The sequence below is a fragment of the Monodelphis domestica genome, chromosome 1 (genome assembly GCF_027887165.1).
Source record: "Monodelphis domestica isolate mMonDom1 chromosome 1, mMonDom1.pri, whole genome shotgun sequence".
NCBI classification, from domain to species: domain Eukaryota; kingdom Metazoa; phylum Chordata; class Mammalia; order Didelphimorphia; family Didelphidae; genus Monodelphis; species Monodelphis domestica.
The window spans coordinates 76,031,712-76,051,048 of NC_077227.1; the positions used below are offsets into that span (position 1 = coordinate 76,031,712).

Sequence of the window (19,337 nt, forward strand, 5' to 3'; positions counted from 1 at the left end):
CCCCCCCCCCACCTCTCCCATAGCCAACACATGATTCTACTGGGTATCACATGTGTTCTTGACTCGAACCCATTTCCGTGTTGTTGGTATTTGCGATCATCAATTCTTATAGCACAATAGTATTCCATCACAATCACATACCACAACTAATAACCTATGGGCATAGTTTCAAATTGTTCTCCAAAATGGTTGAAACAGTTCACAACCTTCACCAAAAGTGCATTAGTGCCCCAATTTTTCTACATTATCTCCTACATTTGTCATTTTCCTTTTTGGTCTTATTAGCTAATCTGATAGTTAAAAGGTACAATTGTCATTTTTATTATATTGGCTCAGCCTACCTATGAGCAATTAATATTTTTCTAATTGTTTAGATCTGACTTTGTGTGAAACATTTTGTAATTGTGTTCATATAGTTCCTGGGTTTGTCTTGACAGGTTGACTCCAAGTATTTTATATTGTCTATTGTATAAGTGGAAATTTTCTACCTTTGAACTACATTCCCCAGAATTCCTTTTGAATTTCCCAGAATTCCTTTCCCTTCTCCACAAGTTGCATGTTCACATTTATATATAAATTTTGGTAACTCCTTGCTCTTTTTTCCCATGTGCATGGCTGGGGAAGTGGGCTTTTTTAACTGAGGTTTTTCTTCCCTTGCTTCAAGTTTATTAATAAATCTTATAAATATAATACTTGGAGTATTGGATATTAATTTTAAAATCTACATTTGGTTACCTATGAAGGGATAGAATTCTCAAAAAAAAATTTTTTAAGCCTCAGAGAAAAGAATAGGGAGTAAATAAATTTTGCAAGCCTCATTTTCTCCCGCTGCCACTCTTGCTGCCGTTCCTGCTGCCTCGAGCTACCACTGCAGACACTGCCTGGAATTCCTTGCTGTTTCTCTTGTCCATAAGCTACTACAGTCCAGGCCCAATTGCCTGAGGGTTCCAGAGCAGCATCTGTGTTTTTTCTATAGAGGATGAATTATAAATCCTTTTCCCTCCTCCCTAACCTGATTTTCAAGCTAACCCTAGCCACTTTTCAACAAGGGAACACAGCATTGTATATCCCAATCTACACTATCTACCCCAACCCCAGCCTGGCTAAACTAAGAAGGCTTCCATGCTCCTTGATGTGAGGGAGGGGACTAAGGTATCCCGGGGTCATTGTTTTTACCCCTGTGAGGGGGAAGGGATGGAACTTTTCTCCTAAACATTCCTTGTGGAAATTTTTACTCCTAGGCAGTGCCTACTAGTGTAGCGCCATCTACAGGAAGTAGAGATTGCAAGCAGGGCTCAAGTTTCCTGACTCTCTCAAACAGCTTCTGTTTTCAGAGAGCCTTACTAACATCATGAAGTTTATAGCTTTAGGGTATGTTTTCTTACTTCTGATGGGGGGGGGGGTTGTGCTGATTGGATACTTTGCAGTTGAGAGCTTGACTAATCTTAAAATTCAGTTGGAAGGTTCATCTTACACCCCCTCACTATTTTGGCCAGCCCAGCCTCTACAACAAACCCAATATGAGATACAGTCACCCTATGCCCAGTGCGTGTATGGGGAACTCCAGAGGTGTGACAAAAGAAATGTGAATGGATGATTGATACTGGGGGAGGGGTAGGAACCTTAAGGAGATATGGAAGTTTATTGATATTAACTTTTTGAGTTTTGTTTCCCCTCCATAATAGTAAAGAAGACTATTAGAATTGGAGAAAAGGATTTTTGAATTCATTGCCTATACCCTGTTAGTGCTTATTGTATTTGCTGATTGCTTTAAGGTTTAATTTTATTTTAAGTTCATATATTAATCTAATCAATATCTTTCTGTTACAATGAATCATTTTAAATTACTGTGTTTGGGCTATTAGATATATTATGTTACATTATTTTGATTTGTACCTTTCCCCTATAATTGGACTGAACAAAATATCATTGTACAAGCATATAGTCATCCTGCACAAACTCTCTTCAGTGGCAAAACCATAACTCCTATGTAGGCTGGATTTGTCACCTAATCCATCGAGGTCGCATGTTGCTTATACAGCCTTTTCTTCCTTTTTGCCTTTGTTAATTGTCACATAGATGATGGATGGACCCCATCAAAATTGATTACAATTGTATACAATCTTTGGAGAATTTAATGAGCTAAATATCTCAATTAATTTTAAGCAGTCTTCAGAAACTATTTTTAGATAACTGGTAGCTTCAGAATGGATAGTTTTTAATACATACATACATATATATGTGTATGTATATATATATGTATATATAAGGAATGTTGAATGGAAGGTAGAGAACAAAATAGAAGTTTCTGCCACAAAAGTTTTATATAAAGCATGAAGCCAAAGTAGCTTCAGCATAATGTTTTAACTTTTCAGTTTAATCTACTTACACCAGAACAATCTAGATTCTTAGTGATGTTTTCGACCCCAAAAAGGTTTTATCAGCAGCATAGAGGTTTGTGTTTTTTCTAGGCTCTTCTGCCAAATTTTGGAATAATGGCAGTAATAGACTTTGTTAAAAATATCTTTGCCAAGGTTAAAAGATTTGCTACATCTGTAGAACTTGTGACAAGTATCCATCAGTTCATAGGTTTTTTAAATGTCACACAGCAAGTGGCTATATAGAAATTCACGTGAATCCTATATGATAGTGGCTTTTTTTTGCTATTGTTATTAACTGGGCTAATTTTGGGAATTTTGGTACCTTCTTTGAATATGCATTACCTACTGTACTACTGATTTAAAAAGCTGTTACTTTGTAAAAATCATTTGCACTCACACAGTGTCATGGTCAAGTTAAAAAGGAAATGGATCTCATTTTTGGGTGAGAAACCTTTGTATTCTACCTTTCCTTGACTGACACAGTGTGCCACTGATCGTGAGCTATATATTTTTTATTTTAAAAACTTTTAAAATTATTTTTCTTCCTGGTATGTGTAATACAGTATTTGAGTTTTATTTTTTTCTCTCCTTTTTTGAACTCAGAGCACATATTACCAGTATTATTAAGGCTTTTTGATTTTTCACTAGAGTAAATTTAAAAATGTCCAGTAACTCTAATGTCAACGCATACCCAAAAAGCTATAAACTATAAAAACAATACCATTCATTGTTTAAAAAATTATGAGAGTTTGCTTAATGATTCTGTCTGACTCCAGGAGAAGGGAATACAAAAAGAGTCACTTCACAGTGCAACACAAAGCTAACCTGCATAGTGCCTATTGAACACAAGATAAAAGAGACCAAACAATCCCAGTGGGATTGATAAAATTTTGAGCCAAGACAAGAGGACTTGAGAACTTGTTTGGGGTTCAAGATTGTAGCTGTTTTGACATATGTCAGAGGCAGATCTTCCCTGAACCACATTCTACCAAGCACCTCACTTTGGCTGCCATCCTGGCTCCAATATCCCTGAGAGAAAAGATAAAATCAGTCTAAGGGATGCTATCTCCCAATTTTCTGCTGCTTCAAAAAAAAAATCTAGTCCCTTTTCTGTCTTTCATAGTGTGGCAAACTTTCTGTAGTTCTGACTACTGATTGGGTAAGTGCATAATTACATAAATCACTTTAATTGGAACCTGATTCAAGGCCCTGTTAAAGGTTTGTTTTTCCTTTACTTAGAATGTTTACACATAAGTCTGATATTTCATATTTCATCCACAAGTTATTTTTTCTTTTTTATTCGTATTTTTTTGATGTTTTTTGTTTTCTTTTGCCAATTGATTCATATACCTCATAACTCAGCCATGTATCCCTCAGTGATCCCTGTGTTTGTCACCATCCTTCTCAGGGGGGAATGTGGTATTATCCTATAATCCAAAATTTAAATTCCTTTGAGAGTGATTTTAGGATAAGAAACTTGCTACCTTCCTGAATCCAGAAAGTGAACTGTTTGGAGAAGGCACCATGAAGATGCCTGCAGAGATCACACACTGCAACAAAAGATTCAGAGTGAATTTTGAGATGTGGTGATTTGAATTGTGGGGTTTTGAATACATCTGCTTTATATGTACATTCTTATCCCAAAGGGGACTTCCCCCTCATTGGATTTTTGTCAATGAACCTAGCAATCATTGGTTTTGTTTTCTTTTCCTTTAATCTACAAATTATTGCAATTTTTAAGTTAGTTATGTTTAAAGTGATTCCTTTGGGGAGACTGGTCTCCCAAAAGGATCACAGGGAGAATTGTTTCAGTGGAAATTTTCTACCTTTGAACTATGTTCTCCAGAATTCCTTTTGTATTTTCCAGAATTCCTTTCCCTTCTGCACCACATTGCATGTTCACATTTGTATATAAGTTTTGGTAACTCCTCCCTCTCGCTCTTTTTTCCCCTCATGCATGACTGGGAAAGTGGGTTTTCTTTACTGAGCTTTTTCTTCCCTTGCTTCAAGTTTATTATTAATAAATCTTATAAATATAATACTTGGAGTAATAGATATTCATTTTAAAATCTACACTATGGCTACTTTAAATGGAATTTCTCTTTATCTCTTGCTGCTGAACTTTGTTAGTAATGTATAGAAATGCTGATGATTTGTATGGGTTTATTTTATAACCTGCAACTTTGCTACATTGTTCATTTTTTCAGCCAGTTTTTTTAAGTTGATTTTCTAGGATTCTCTAAGTATACCATCATATTATTTGCAAAGAATGATAGTTTTGTTTCCTCCTTATCTAGTCTAATTCTTTTAATTTTTCTTCTCTTTTTTGCTATAGCTAGCATTTCTAGTACAATATTGAATAATAATGGTGATAATGATAAGCATCCTTGTTTCACCTCTCTTATAAGGAAGGCTTCTAGCTTATCCCCATTATGCTTAATGTTTGCTGATGATTTTAGATAGATACTACTTATCATTTTTGGGGAAGCTCCATGTATTCCTTTGTTCTCTAGTGTTTTTAATAGGAATGGAAGTTGTGTTTTATCAAATGTTTTTTTTTGCATCTATTGAGATAATATGATTTCTGTTGGTCTTATTATTGATATGGTTAATTATACTAATATTTTTCCTAATATTGAACCAGTTCTACATTCCTTGTATAAATCCCACCTGGTCATAGTGAATGATCCTTGTGATATATTGCTGTAATTTTCTTCCTTGTGCATTATTTAAGATTTTTGTATCATTGTTCATTAAGAAACTTAATTCATAGTTTTCTTTCTCTGTTTTGCTTTTTTTAATTGGATATTAGCACCATATTTGTGTCATCAAAGGCATTTGGTGGGACTCCTTTGTCTATTTTTCCAAAGAGTTTATTTAGTAGTGTAATTAGTTCTTTAAATGTTTGATAGAATTCACCATGAAACCATCTGGCTCTGGGGATTTTTTTCTTAGGGAATTAATTGATGGCTTGTTCAATTACTTTTTCTAAAATGAGATTATTTAAGCATTCCATTTCCTCTTCTGTTAATCTGTACAATTTATATTTTTGTAAATATTAATACATTTTGCTTAGATTATCAGATACATTGACATATAATTGGGAAAAATAGCTCCTAATAATTACTTTAATTTCCTATTTCCCTTTTTGCCCTTTATTGCCCTTTTCCTTTATGATACTGGTAATTTGGTTTTCTTCTTTTTTAAAATAAAATTAACTAATGGTCTATCTATTTTATTGTTGTTGTTGTTTTTTAATAAAACCAGCTCCACTTTTATTTATAAGTTCAATGGTTTTCTTACTTTTCATTTTATTAATCTCTCCTTTGGTTTTCATTATTTCCAATTTGGTATTTAATTGGGGGTTTCTGGTTTGTTCTTTTTCTAGTTACATGCCCAATTCATCAATTTGCTCATTCCCTATTTTATTGATGTAAGCATTTACAGATATAATTTTTTCCTTAAGTACTGCTACAAACCCAGAAACTATTTTTGAACAATTACAAACCATGTTTCACACAAAATTATAGATAAACAATGAAAAATATTAATTGCTCATGGGTGTGAACTTTAGATTACTCCACACTACTAACAAAAAACAGGAATGTCTACACCCATACTTAAGTATTAAGTATTTAGGAGGCTGGCCTATGACAGATATGTGCTAGCAAATGACAAATCAGAAAACAACTGACAGACCCCTGGGCTGTCCTAAGTCAAGCTTAAGCTATAATTAGTGCATGTGAGACGCAGGAAAGTGATATAAAAACTGTCTATTTCGCATCACTTTTGCTCTCTGGCTTCTTTGGCAGTGGAGAGGTGGCTGGCAGAGCATACTGAGTGTTTTGGCATCTTGGGTGGCGGCTGCTATTGTCCAGATTTAGAGCTGAGTTTTCCTTGATACCATACTGGCAGAAGCTGAGTAGCTTAGTTCAGGTAAGGCATCTTTACTGAGCCCTCTTGGAGTTTAGGCTGATTCTTTCTCCTTTACCTTCAAAACACTATCCTCTTAGAAAGCCACTAATCTTCAGAGGCCTTGGGGTGGAGGACTTTGAACTTCTCCAGGTGGGAAAAATCCTACACCTTTTCCCTCTCCCTTCTCCTTAATTCCTTCCCTCTACATTAATTAAAGCACTATAAATTTCCAAACCGCCTTGGGTATTTTATTTGGGATATTCCCTGGCGACCAAAATTAATTTAGATTCGGTCACAACCCTAAAATTATCCTTACATGGACAGGCTAAGCCAATATAATAAAAAATGATTCTACCTAATTTAGTTATAGTGCCATACCAATTATCCAATAATAAATTATTTTATGAAGCTAGGGGGGAAAACTCATTTGGAAGAATAAAAAGATCAAAAAATTAAGAGTATTAATGAAAAAAATGAAGGAAGGTGACCTAGCCACCTTCAAAATAATCTGGTACTGGCTAAGAAATAGAATGGTGTATCAGATTGGGTACATAATACACTGTGCATTATTTATGGAGCTGTGAACTGATCCAGCTATTCTGGAGAGCAATTGGAAACCATGCCTAAAGGGCTTTAAAACCACACATACTCTTTGACCTAGCAAAACCACCATAGGTCTGTGCCCCAAAGAAATTTTTTTTAAGATGGAGAAAGGACCTTGTTGTATAAAATATTCATAGCTCTTTTTGTGGTGGCAAAGAATTGGAATGAGGGGATATCTATCAATTAGGGATTGACTGAACAAACTGTGGTATGTGATGATGATGGCATACTATTGTGCTATAAGAAATGATGAACAGGATGATTTCAGAAAAACCTAAAAAGACTTATATGAACTGATTCAAAATGAAGTAAACAGAACAAGAACATGTACACAGTAATAGCAATATTTTACAATGATCAATTGTGAATGACAGCTATTATTATCAGCAATACAATGAACAAAGACAATTCCAAAGGACTCATGATGAAAAATGTTATCCATCTACAAAGAACTAATGCAGTCTGAATGCTGATCCAAACATATTGTCAACCTGAAAAAAAGATTACCAAAGTAGCCACTGGGGTCTTTAATCAGGGTCTATGGAACTGCTGCTCCCCTTCAGCAGTCTAGTTTTTCTTCTTTAAGCAGAAGGAACAAGTTTAAATAACTCAAGAGTAATTTGAAGGGCCAGAAACAGGGAAGAGTAACTAATATTTGATGAGATCAAAAGCTCTGTATGTGATTAAAGTGGATTAAGAGGAGAGACTGGGAGGAGCCATCCTGATTAAAGTCCTATCAAATCAAAGTCTCTAGTAGTGGTAAATTTTCAGATATCACAAGATTTGCACCAACCATAAGTTGAACTAGGGGGTACATGTAGCCCCTTCGGTTAACTGCGTTTAACGTTATTTTTGTACTTTTTTATTTCATGTTTTTTGCTGTTGTGGTGGTTTGTGTTTTCTTTCACAACATGAATAATATACATGACTACACATGTATATCTTTATATCAAACTGCTTGCCCCTCAGGGTGAGAATTTGATAATAAAAATTTTTTAATATATTAAAGCTTTTTATATGTAATGGGGGAGTATTATTATTTTTTAAACATCTAGGCTCTGGCAGTCACTACAATTCGTGTAGAGCAATTCACGATCTCTCTATGCCTCGTTTCCTCAGCTAGAAAAATTAAGGTTTTTGGATTCCTCGCAAGTCTAAATAACCCTTTGACCTCTCATCCCCAGGGGCAGAAACCTCCAGTCCCTCAGGCTTCAGCTAGCTAGACACACATAGCCCACGGTTATCAAAGGGAGTGCCCGGTGGAGGGGACGTGCCCAAGGTCACCGAGCCTGCCAGGCTAAGGGCTGAGCCCCGATGTCCTTGACCCATTTTATGTGGCGGGTAAGTTTATGATCGGGTCCAGGAGATGTCTGGAAACAAATGATCTCCAGCAGGGGGTAGGAGTGCCAGAGACCCACAGGCTCTCCTCTCAAAGGTCAAGAGGGCAGAACTATGGTTGCAAGGTTTACCCTTCGCGCGCTCTCTCGGAGTTCTGGCTACAAACCACGCATAAAATAGAAGGTCGATTCTCTTACGTTCACCCTTCCCCCGCCTCCCCCTATTATGGCGTCCCAGCCGCCGGGAATGACGTCTCTAGCCATAGGAGAATCTTCCTGTCACTTGAACTCTAGCTCCCGCCCACACCTTAGCCGGCTCGGGGTCCTCCCCTCCCTTCTTGGCTTCCTATCAGACTGGCCCCAAAGATTGCCTCTGCCCAACGAGACGCCCGCGGTTGGCTGAGTGAAGCGGCGAGTTCCCGCCTTCTCCTCTGCGATTGGGTTTCGCTTGGCCCTGCCCAGGCAGGATGGCTGATCGCGACTTTCTCCTCCCCCAGCGCTCGACTGTGCGTACCATGCGCGAGAGGCTTGTGTCTCCTGTCAGGGACTTTAGGATCGACGCCTTAGGAGCAGGAGCCGGCCCTAGACCTGGAGGAGTCCGCGCTCTCGCCGCTGCCCTCGGCCTCACCATGCCTGTGTCCGTCTTCGCCGATGTACCCCAGGCTCAGCCTGTTCTTGTTTTCAAGCTCACCGCAGACTTCCGCAAGGACCCGGACCCCCGCAAGGTCAACCTAGGAGTGGGAGGTGAGGATGCTGCGGGGTGGGGGTGGGGGGGAAAAGCAGCAGCAGCGCCCTTGCACCCGGACTGCCCTGCAGCTGTCAGCAGCCTCGGACTTCTGTGACTCCAACATGTGGGGAAACTGAGGTAGGCAGCAGCGGGGTCCCCCGTTGGGACCAACCTGCTACGGGCGCATTTCTCCGGGTGCTGGGGCGACAAAGAGACAGCGTTGTTGTGGGAACGCAGCCGCGATGTGGGAAAGCGCTGACACTTGACGGGTCTGGAGGAGACCTCGATCTTCGCGAGGGTTAAGCTTCAGCCTTGACTGCAGTGATCACTTTTAGGGTCTGCTGGCTGTAGACTCGGCTGCATCGTCAGGTACCCCGACTCTGTTTCCGGGGCCCAGCGAGAGAGGCATTTGGGCTGAAGAGATAGCTGTAAACTTAGTCCTTAGATCTAGCTGTACTGGTTGTGTGACCTTGGACCAAATCCCCGCCCGAGAGCCTGAGATTCCTCCTCTTTCATTAGCATAATAATACCCTCTCTTTCTCCTGCCGGAAAGAAAGTGTTTGGGAAGGGTTGGGGCTGTGAGTCTTAGAGAGGGCTCGGCGAGAACGTTGACAGCCGGTTCCGCCCAGACTCACCTCTCTTGTATTCTTGTGACCTTGAGCAAGTTCGCTAGCCGAGATACAGGCCGAAGACATCCTGCAGATGTCTGAGAGCCACTGTAAGCTGTGTGACTTTGGGACTCTGCGTCCTCGTGCGCTAGAATGAAAGGGTTGGTCGAGATGGCCTCGGAGGCCGGGACTTCTGTGCTACTTCATTCAGCACCACCATGTGGATGTTTGATCTTTCATAGATCATTTCTTGCCCTGTCTGTCCAACAGGTTGACAAATAGAAGGAGAAATAACTTGTGAGAAGATGAATAGGGTAAGAGGGTTAAGATGTGAGGAAAGAAAAATGAGTTATTAAGCAAAGGGTGAGTTGAAAGTGGGTTTGGAACCGGCTTTCTCATGGTGGTTGGTGTTCTTTTCTGGGTATGATACAGAAACACTGCCACCTATACTTAAGAACCCATTTTAGGGGTAGGAGATGGTGAGAGACAAAATGTTTTATCAGACAATAAGACTGAAGAAAGTGTTCATTTGAATTATTCCCACTGGTAGTGGGATAGTCACCCCAAGACAGTTCTTTGCTCAACCCTGTAATAAATAAATTCTCCTGTGGTCTTTTTCTATTCTGGAGAAATGGTGTTAATCTAAGGAGAATTCTACACAAAAACAACAAAAAACCTTAATGGGAAATTATTTGTTTTTCCTCATATTATAATGTATTAATTTCTTTGGCTCCAAAGCCACAAGTCCAAATGAGTCATTTCAGCATTTCTTGATATAGAATAGATACAGTCTGCCTTTTTCTAGTCTGAAGCCCTTGACTTAGGGCTGGAAAATAGTTGTGGGAAATGTGTGTTGTTTTTTTAACCCTTGCCTTCTGTCTTAGTATCAGTTTTAAGACAGAAGAGTAGCAAGATTAGACAATCTAGGTTAAGTGACTTGCCCAAAAGTATCTGAGATCAGATTGGAACCCAGAATCTCCTGACTCCAGGCCTAATACTCTCTTCACTATCTTATCTGGCTGTCCCTGTTTTTGTGATTAAAAAAAAAAAAGGTTATTGGGATTGAGTTTTATTGCGATGATGGCTTTTGTAGTTCTCTTTCCAAAGTTTTCCAAAATTTTTTTTAATTAGGGATGAGGTGGGGACTCCTATTATGTAAACTCCTTCTACCATAAAGACTGTAACTTTTCTGAGAGATTTGCCTGGAGGCAGAGAAGTGTATCAGTTTCCCCATGATCACAACCACATCTGAAGAACTTGCTTGCTGACTGCAAGAATAACCTTCTAGACATGTCATCATTAGGATTCAGAATCAGAATCATAGATTTCCAAGGGTTTAGAAGACGATCTAGTTTCTCATTTAGCAGATGAGGAAACTGAGGCCCAGAGATATAAAGTGATGCATCCCCAAAGTCACATTCAGCAGCATTATGATAGTATTTTTAGCATGTCATGTGAAGTCTTTTAGAGACATCTGGACTCCGGGTATTAAAAATCTGTCTCCCTATTCACTATTCATTTAGGGCAGCACTGCTATCATGGTTATACATTGTAGCTGTGGATGATTGTGTTTTTAATTTGTTTATCGCTACTGTGGCCTCTATAGAACTGACTATGTAATTGCTTACTGTATAGCAAATTTAGAACTGTGTAAGAAAATAGGGGAGGATGCCCAGCCCACTCCACCTGTGATGGTTACATTTTACTGCTAATATGTCAATATGATTACAACAATATATTGGACACTAGTCTTTGAATTAGAAGGCCAGCATTTGAATTCCAGTTATACTTAATACTGCCTGAGCAAGTAGCTATGACTCTCTATGCCTGGTTCTTCTTATCTGGAGAATGAGAATAATAATGCTCCTTGGGTTGTAGAAAAAAAATGCTATGTAAATCTTAATGGATAGACAGTTAAATGGCATAGTGGTTCAGGATTCAACTTCTTGAGCTTAAATCCACCCTCAGATACTTACAAGCTGTGTGACACTAGGCAAATCACTTGACCCTGTTGGCCTCAGTTTCCTCATCTGTAAAATGAGCTGGAGAAGGAAATGGGAAACCACTCTGGTGTTTTTGCCAAGGAAACGCCAAATAGGGTCATGAAGAGTCAGACAAGAAGGTTGGAATAACTGAACGACTATAACATTCCATTAATAAACATTTTCTAAGGGCCTACTATGTGTAGGCATTGTGCTAAGCACTGGGGATACAAAAGAGTGTAAAAGATAGCCCCTGCTCTCAAAGGACTCACTGTCTGATGGGAAGACAATATTTAAACAACTATATACAAATAACCTATCTACAGGATAAAATGGAGACAATCACAGAAGGAAGGCAGTAGCAATTAAGGGAATCAGGGAAGACTTCTTGCAGAAAGTGGAACTTCAGTTGGAATTTAGAAGGATGCCAAGAGGCCAGGAGGCAGAGATGAGGAGGGAGAGCATTCCAGGAATAGGATCACCATAGGAAATGCCTGAACTGGGGAGGTAAAATGTCTCATTGGAAGAAGAGCAAGAAAGTCAATATCAAAGGAATGGAAGAATTGGGGTATAAGGTTGGGAAGGTTCTTCCTGACACAGGCTACCTTTTGTTATATAATTTAAATAAAACAAATTGTCACAGTGTAATACTTTGTGATGTTAATGCTTCATGGATAAAATGAGCTTTGTAGACATAATCTCATTTGATCCTTAGGGCAGTTGAGGGAGCTAGATTTTTTTCTTGTGTCTCATAAACAGTTTCTAATTCCTTAAATTACTATTTCTTTCTATTATATAGTATTCTTAAAACCGAATTGTAGTCAAGTCACTATATATAAGACTCGAGAATCACTTAATTTTCTGTGCTTGTCCACATTTTCTAATACAGTGTAGTTCTTAGTTGTCATTTCCAAAGGGAAGTGGATATAGCCAGGAAAGAAATAGGATGTGGCTGGTGTGCATGTCCTTGGATGATGTCCTTGAATGATTCTCTGGACCTTATTTACTGCCTCCTTTGGACTCTCCTGTGGTTTTTTTTTTTTAATTGTTGTTTGTTTGTTTGTTTTTGAAACCCTGACCTTCTACCTTAGAATCTATAATATGTTTTGGTTCCAAGGTAGAAAAGTGGTAAGGGCTAGGCATTGAGGGTTAAGGGACTTGCCCAGGCTCACACAGCTAGGAAGTGTCTTCAAGGCCAGATTTGAACCTAGGACCTCCCATCTCTAAGCCTGGCTTTCAATCCATTGAGCTACCTGGTTGTCCCTGGACTCCTGTTAAGAAGGTATCTTAGTTTATGAAGTTTTCCTGGAGGCAAATCTAGAAAAACTGATCATAGATAACTTCTTCATATTGAAACCCTTCAGCTCTTTATTAAAGTCATTGAGCAAAGGGTGTCAATAATAGTGTCAGACTCGAATATATGTGGGCCCAGGACTGTATGGGAAGAAGAAGAAACAGGAAAAGATAGAGAACAAATACTAGTGTTAATTAGGTTTACATGTATAAATTTGTATTTACTCTCAAAAAATGCAAAAGATTTTTTCAAGGATTCTCTGAACATACTAGATAGAAGTTATATAACCACAGATATTTCTAGATTTCTTTATATAAAGGGCATAAAGAAAATTGGTCTCCTGACTTTTTGATTTTACTCCTCTTTTGGAGCCAATTATATTATTTAACTTAATCATCCACCTTATTCACCATTCTTGGCTCTGAATGACTTTGACCTGCTTCCAGAAATTATGAAATCCACCCTCCAAAGATTGAAGACTTGTTATCACCACATAAGAATGTCCTCTAAGCCCTTAAGGAGAGCTACTATAAAAATAGAATGACTGGTAGCTTCCTTGCAATAAATATGTAGCTTCCTTTTATTTAATTTGTAAACCCTTACCTTCTGTGTTAGTATCAGTTCTAAGACAGAAGAGCAACAGGAGCTAGACAATTGGGGTTAAGTGACTTGCCCAGTATCACCCAGCTAAGAAATATCTAAGGCCAGATTTGAACCTAAGCCCTTCCAATTCCAGACCTGATTCTCTATCTACTGTGCTATCTAGGTTCCTCAATATCTAGCTTCCTATTGTGACTACTATAAGGGGAATGACACTGTTAGATTTATAAGTTTTGGCATTTTTAAAAAAAACAAGTATGTTATTTTAAAGTAATACTTCATAAGTTAACCTTTCCCTTAAAAAACAAACAAACAAACAAAACCCTTATCTTCCATCTGAGAATCAATACTATGTATTGGTTCCAAGGCAGAAGAGTAGTATGGGCTCAGCAATGGGGGTCAATTGACTTCCCCAGGGTCACATAGCCAGTAAATGTCTGAGGCCAGATTTGAACCCATGACCTCCCATCTCCAGGGCTGGTTCTCTATCCATTCAGCTACTTAACTGTCCCCTTCCCCACCCCCTTTTATAGTAGGACCATGATGAATAAAAAAGTGTGTCTTCAGGTGTGCAAAAATTAAGTATACAAAAGACAGTACAGGTCCTTCCTCAAAGAGTTTATATTCTAATTGGAGGAGATAACAGCAGCCAGGGAAGAGATTTTTGGTTTAGGAAGGCATAGATAAGTTGAGTGGAGTCATATGACAGTTGATTGTTAGGCAGAGCCTGTATGTTTTGATTTCAATCAATTAAATTTCCCCTGGTAACCTTTTAGATAAGATGATGAAGTATGGCCTGGGTGAACATGCCTTTGGGTGATTTCATGGATCTAGTTTGGTATAACGGAAAGAACATTGGACTTGTATTGTTGTAAATAAAGTACTTTATAAACCATAATGGTCTTAACCATAACCATAAACCATAAAAATATGAATTACTGTTACTGCTTATCTTCCATGAGAGTTGATTAGTGCCTTTCTGTCAACTTAAAAGCAGCTTTATGGCTGTGCTTTTTGGTCCTGTTCCTTTTGCCCCTTATCCATGTGTTTACTTTTCTTGGCTGGAGAAAACATTCCAAAGCAAGGGCTCTTAATGGAATAATGTGGAAAGAAAAGACCAAATAGAACCATTTCCACACTCAATCCTGTAAGGGGTAAATTTAGGGGGTTTGACTGAATATATTATACTAGTGGTTGCCAGGGATTTAATTCAATCCCAATAAAAATACTCAAGTCAGTTTAGGAAATTTATGATGGTTTAATTACAATAGAGGAAAGAAATTAAGAAGGAGAGAGAGGAAAGAGGTATAAGATTTCTCCTGCCTAGCCTAAGCTAAGGGAAGTTCAGAGACCTCAGCTACGAGGCCTCCTCCAACATTTAATCTTAGCTCAGTTTCCAGCCACGAGGCCTCCTCTGAGATGAGGGGCCTCCTAGGAGGATAGTGTTTTAGGAGGTAAAGGAAAAAAAAAAGGAATCAGCCAAAACTCCGAGAGAACTCAGGGAAGACGCCTCACCTGACCCATGCTACTGTGCCTCTCCCAGTCACCTCATCAAGATGCTCATTGCCAAACCTGGACAAGAGCTGCAAGCAGACCAAAATGTCAAGATGCCTAGTATGCTGCCACGAGCCATGTCTCTGTCACGAAAGAGAGCCAGAGCTCAATGCTTCCACCACCAAAGAAGCCAGAGAGAGGAAGTGACGCGAAATATATAGACCCTTTTTTACATCACTTCCTGCATCTCACATGTACCAATGGTAGCTTAAGCTCGATTTAGGACAGTCCAGGGGGTCTATCAGTTTCTGATTTGTCACTTGCTAGCACATATTAGTTATAGGCCATACCTCCTCAACACTTAATCCTTAAGTAGGGGTGTAGACATTCCTATTTGTTAGGATTTTTAAAATTAATCAGGGCGTAGAAAATCTAAAATTCACAATCCTGGGCCATGCTCTCCTACAACACAGAGACACATGCCTATTGCTGGGAATAGTGGATACACCTAAGGCACATACACAGAGAAGTACTCATATCCAGGGATTTGTGGCTATACTAATGGGAGGAGGTCCTATACAAAGGGAACAAATGCTACACACCTTATTTTTTCTTTTTCAAAATCTTTACCTTCTGTCTTAGAATCAGTATTAAGCATCCATTCTAAGACAGAAGAATTATAAGGGCTAGGCCCTTAGGGTTAAGTGACTTGCCTGGGGTCACACAGTGAGGAAGTATCAAGCCAGATATTAATTCAGTTTCTCCTAACTCCAGGCCTGACTCCTTATCTGCTGAACCACCTAGCTGCCCGTAGGTCCCATTATTTTTAACATTTTAATCAATAACTTGGTTTAACAAATGCTTGTAAGTGTGCGGGTAACATTACTGAGAACTAATTGGATAGGTGATAGCATAATGATTCAGAGCAAGTCCCAACAGACAAAAAGCCTGCCTTGAATTGAGTGCATTGATATTGATTGGGATATATATAAGAAACTTGATTTAGTTTATTTTAACAAGTTGGTTAGGCATAGAGTGAGGCATACATGACTACCCAGCTCTTCATTTGAAAAAGATTTGAGGGGTTTATTTGATTACCAGATTAATGTGAAGCAAACTGATGGAGCTATTAGAAAAGTTGACATAATCTTGGGCTCCATTAATGAAAAAAAAATTGCCTCTAAATCATGGGAAACTGTTCAGGGCCTATCTGGAATGTTGTGCTCAATTCTGGGTGCCACGAATGAGGAGTGACATTGCTAAACCAAAGGTGAGTGATTGGAATGATAAGAGGTCTGAAAGAAGAAGAAGAGCAAAGGGAACAGCAGAACAACTGGTTTTTAGATAATAGAAAGGTTGTCATGCAGCAGAAGATGGTGTGTGCTTGGGTCTATGCTACTGTGGAAGCCAGAATTAAGAAGAGAAGTTATGGGGAAACAATTTCAAATTATATAGGAAAAAACTTTTTCTTAGAATCACAGTAGTCTTAATAGTACAATAAGCTATTAATATATTATTATTATGTCAATTATATTATGTTATTAGAATATTAGAACCTTAGGGGTTGTCTTGTTCAATCCCTTAATTTTACAAGTGAGGAAATAGCTTCAGAGAACTTAGATGGCTTATCCAAAGTCACATAGTATAAGGGTAAATTTAAGGGTTGTGACTGAATATAAATTTAATTGGTCGCCAGGGATTCAAATCCCAAATAAAATACTCAAGTCAGTTTGGAAGTTTTATGGTGGTTTAATTAATATAGATGGAAGGAATTAAGAAGAAGAGAGAGGTAAAAGGGTATAGGATTTCTCCGGCCTAGCCTAAGCCAAGGGGAGTTCAAAGGCTTCCTCCAAGATGAGGAACCTCCTAGGAGGATGGCATTTTTAGGAAACTAAAGGAAAAGGAATCAGCCTAAATTCTGAGAGAGCTCAGTGAAGATGCCTCACCTGAACTAGGCTACTAAGCTTCTCCCAGTATAGTATCAAGGACGCTCACTGCCAAACCCGGACAATATCTGCAGCCACGCCAAGATGCCAAGATTCTCAGCATGCTGCCACCAGCCACCTCTCTGCCTCAAGAGCCAGAGCCACCTCTGCGAAAAGAAGCCAGAGAGAGGAAATGACGCGAAATATATAGACTGTTTCTACATCACTTCCTACATCTCACATGTACCAATGGTAGCTTAAACTTGTTTCTGATTTGTCATTTGCTAGCACATGTCTGTAATAGGCCATCCTTCTCAACACTTAATCTTAAATAGAGGTGTAGACATTCCTGTTTTGTTAGACTAAGCAGGGTGGAGCAAATCTAAAATTCACAGGCCTGAACTAGAATTTAGAGCTTCTAAAACTTAGAGGTAGCTTGGCTCACCGGAAAGTGTGCTGGATTTGTAGTCAAAGAACCAGGGTTGTTAATCCTGCCTCTACAGAGCAGGAACACCTTTGTGGTCATCTGGAAAATGAAGGGTTGGAGATTAGAAGACCCCTGAGATCTCTCCTAGCCCTAGATCTCAGATATTTCCGTCACATTGTATAAGTTTTTTTAGGTAATGAACTATTGTCATAAAGGCACATAAGTATCATCCATGGCCCATTTGTTAGGGACGCTCCAGAAGAGATCCTGGCTCTAGTCCAGCTCTTAAGATACTTTCATAGATTTTGTAATCACAAATGTTGTAACTAACCTGGAAAGTAAAGGAGTGAGTAGAAATTTGCCCTACAGAAAGATGATGAAATAAGTGTTGTAATTTACATGAGCAAACAAACAGCCAAAGACCCTTAGACACTGGAATATCAGGAAATGCAGAGGGACCATAAATGTTTGTGACTGTGAAGCCTTGGATTATTGAATAATGCTTTACTGGAGGGTTTTTGCTAAAGGGCTTTGCTCATTATTGACTTGTTGATCTATATCTCTGCGATAAAATTTGGACTGTCAACTCAATCTGGCTACCTTAAATCTTATTTCATATTACCTATAATGTCCCCTGCATGCCCACCACCTGACAAGAGCCATTTCCCCCTAAAACTGCCCACCTCAGAAATGCCCTCTACCCAGACAGCAGTTAGTGCTTTCTCTCTTCTAGCTATTCCTAAGGGTACTTTGATACTTATCTGTGTGGCTATTCTATTTCTTCAATATAATATAATCCCTTGAGTGCAGAAAGGAATTTCATTTGTCTCTCCAACATCTTATGCAAAGTAGGTGATAAAGGACTGAATTAAATGATTGCTTATTCCTTGGACCTTTGCCTGACTTTGCCTGATATTAGTCGCAGTTAGGCTGTTGGGCCTTGGTTCTATCAGGTGAAATGGGCATTTTCCATAAAACCATTCTTCCTCTTTTTGCTTATTTGTATTTGATTAATTTCTTAGGTGTTTGATGAACATCATTTATGTGTGTTTTTTTAGAATTAGAGGGGTTGGTATACCATTGGTTAATCCAGGGTCCAAAGGCAGCTTCGATAAGAAATGGGAGTTATGTGGCTAGTGGTTCATGCCTCTTTTCCTCCAATTGTCTTTGGTCATGGATAGTCTAAGGCCACATTGGTGAAACTATGGCATGCATGCCGGGGGGGGGGGGGGGGGGAGGGGCACTCAGAGACCTCTCTGTGGGCATGTGCACCATTACCCCAGCAGAGAGCTCATCAGAATTTTTTACTAGAAAGCCAGAGGGACATGGGGTGGAATTGCTCCCTTCCCCTTTTCACCCAGTCTGCAGTTTGGGCACTTGGTCTCTAAAAGGTTTGCCATCACTGCAACACATGCTTGCTACCTGATGACATAAAAATTGTCCAAGGATTCATTGATGGCATTCCTAACAGCTATGCTTATCAATGCAAGGAAACATTGTAAAAACTGATTATTGTGCTCAGAGCATAGGCCTGTGGTGTAGAAGATCCAGTGGACCAGGAGCAACAGTTTTCAGTATCTTTATATAGGTCTTAGTTACATCAGCAAGATGGACACAATGGAATTTTACAGAAGACATAAAGAGAAGGCAAAAGAACAGATAGCTGAAAGGAGGGAAGATCCATATCAGGTAAAATTATAAAACTTAAAAAATATTCAGGATAAAACCGGAATTTGTGTTCTAACCATTTAATTATATGAGCTAAAGTTTGAGGTCTTATCTAAATGCTGCAGGCTCTAGCTAGTAATGTGATCTACTGTTTTAGACAAATGGAAGTAATAAAGCCAAACCAGAAAAATTCTCTTAAGACACTAACTTGCCTCAACCTGGAAGTACATTTGATGGGGGTAGATGGGAATGAATAGTATGAATTCTTGGAGTATCCAGACTTTGGCCAGTGCTCAGGTGGAATTAGGTTTGCAGAAGACTCAAAGAGGGGAAACTTGAGTTGAGCCTTAGGGGAAGTTGGGGATTCAAAGAGAAT

The 19,337-nt window shown here is 39.0% G+C and overlaps 1 protein-coding gene across 1 annotated transcript in view; it reads left to right on the forward strand.

Annotated features, from left to right (window-relative positions):
* The first annotated feature begins 8,592 nt into the window (after positions 1–8,592).
* GOT1 (glutamic-oxaloacetic transaminase 1) overlaps positions 8,593–19,337 on the forward strand; it is a 32,364-nt gene continuing 21,619 nt past the window's right edge. Inside the window, exon 1 of the mRNA XM_001373188.5 lies at positions 8,593–8,980. Within this exon, the coding sequence (XP_001373225.3) occupies positions 8,704–8,980 (277 nt within the window). The 5' untranslated portion in view covers positions 8,593–8,703. The remainder of the gene's footprint in view (positions 8,981–19,337) is intronic.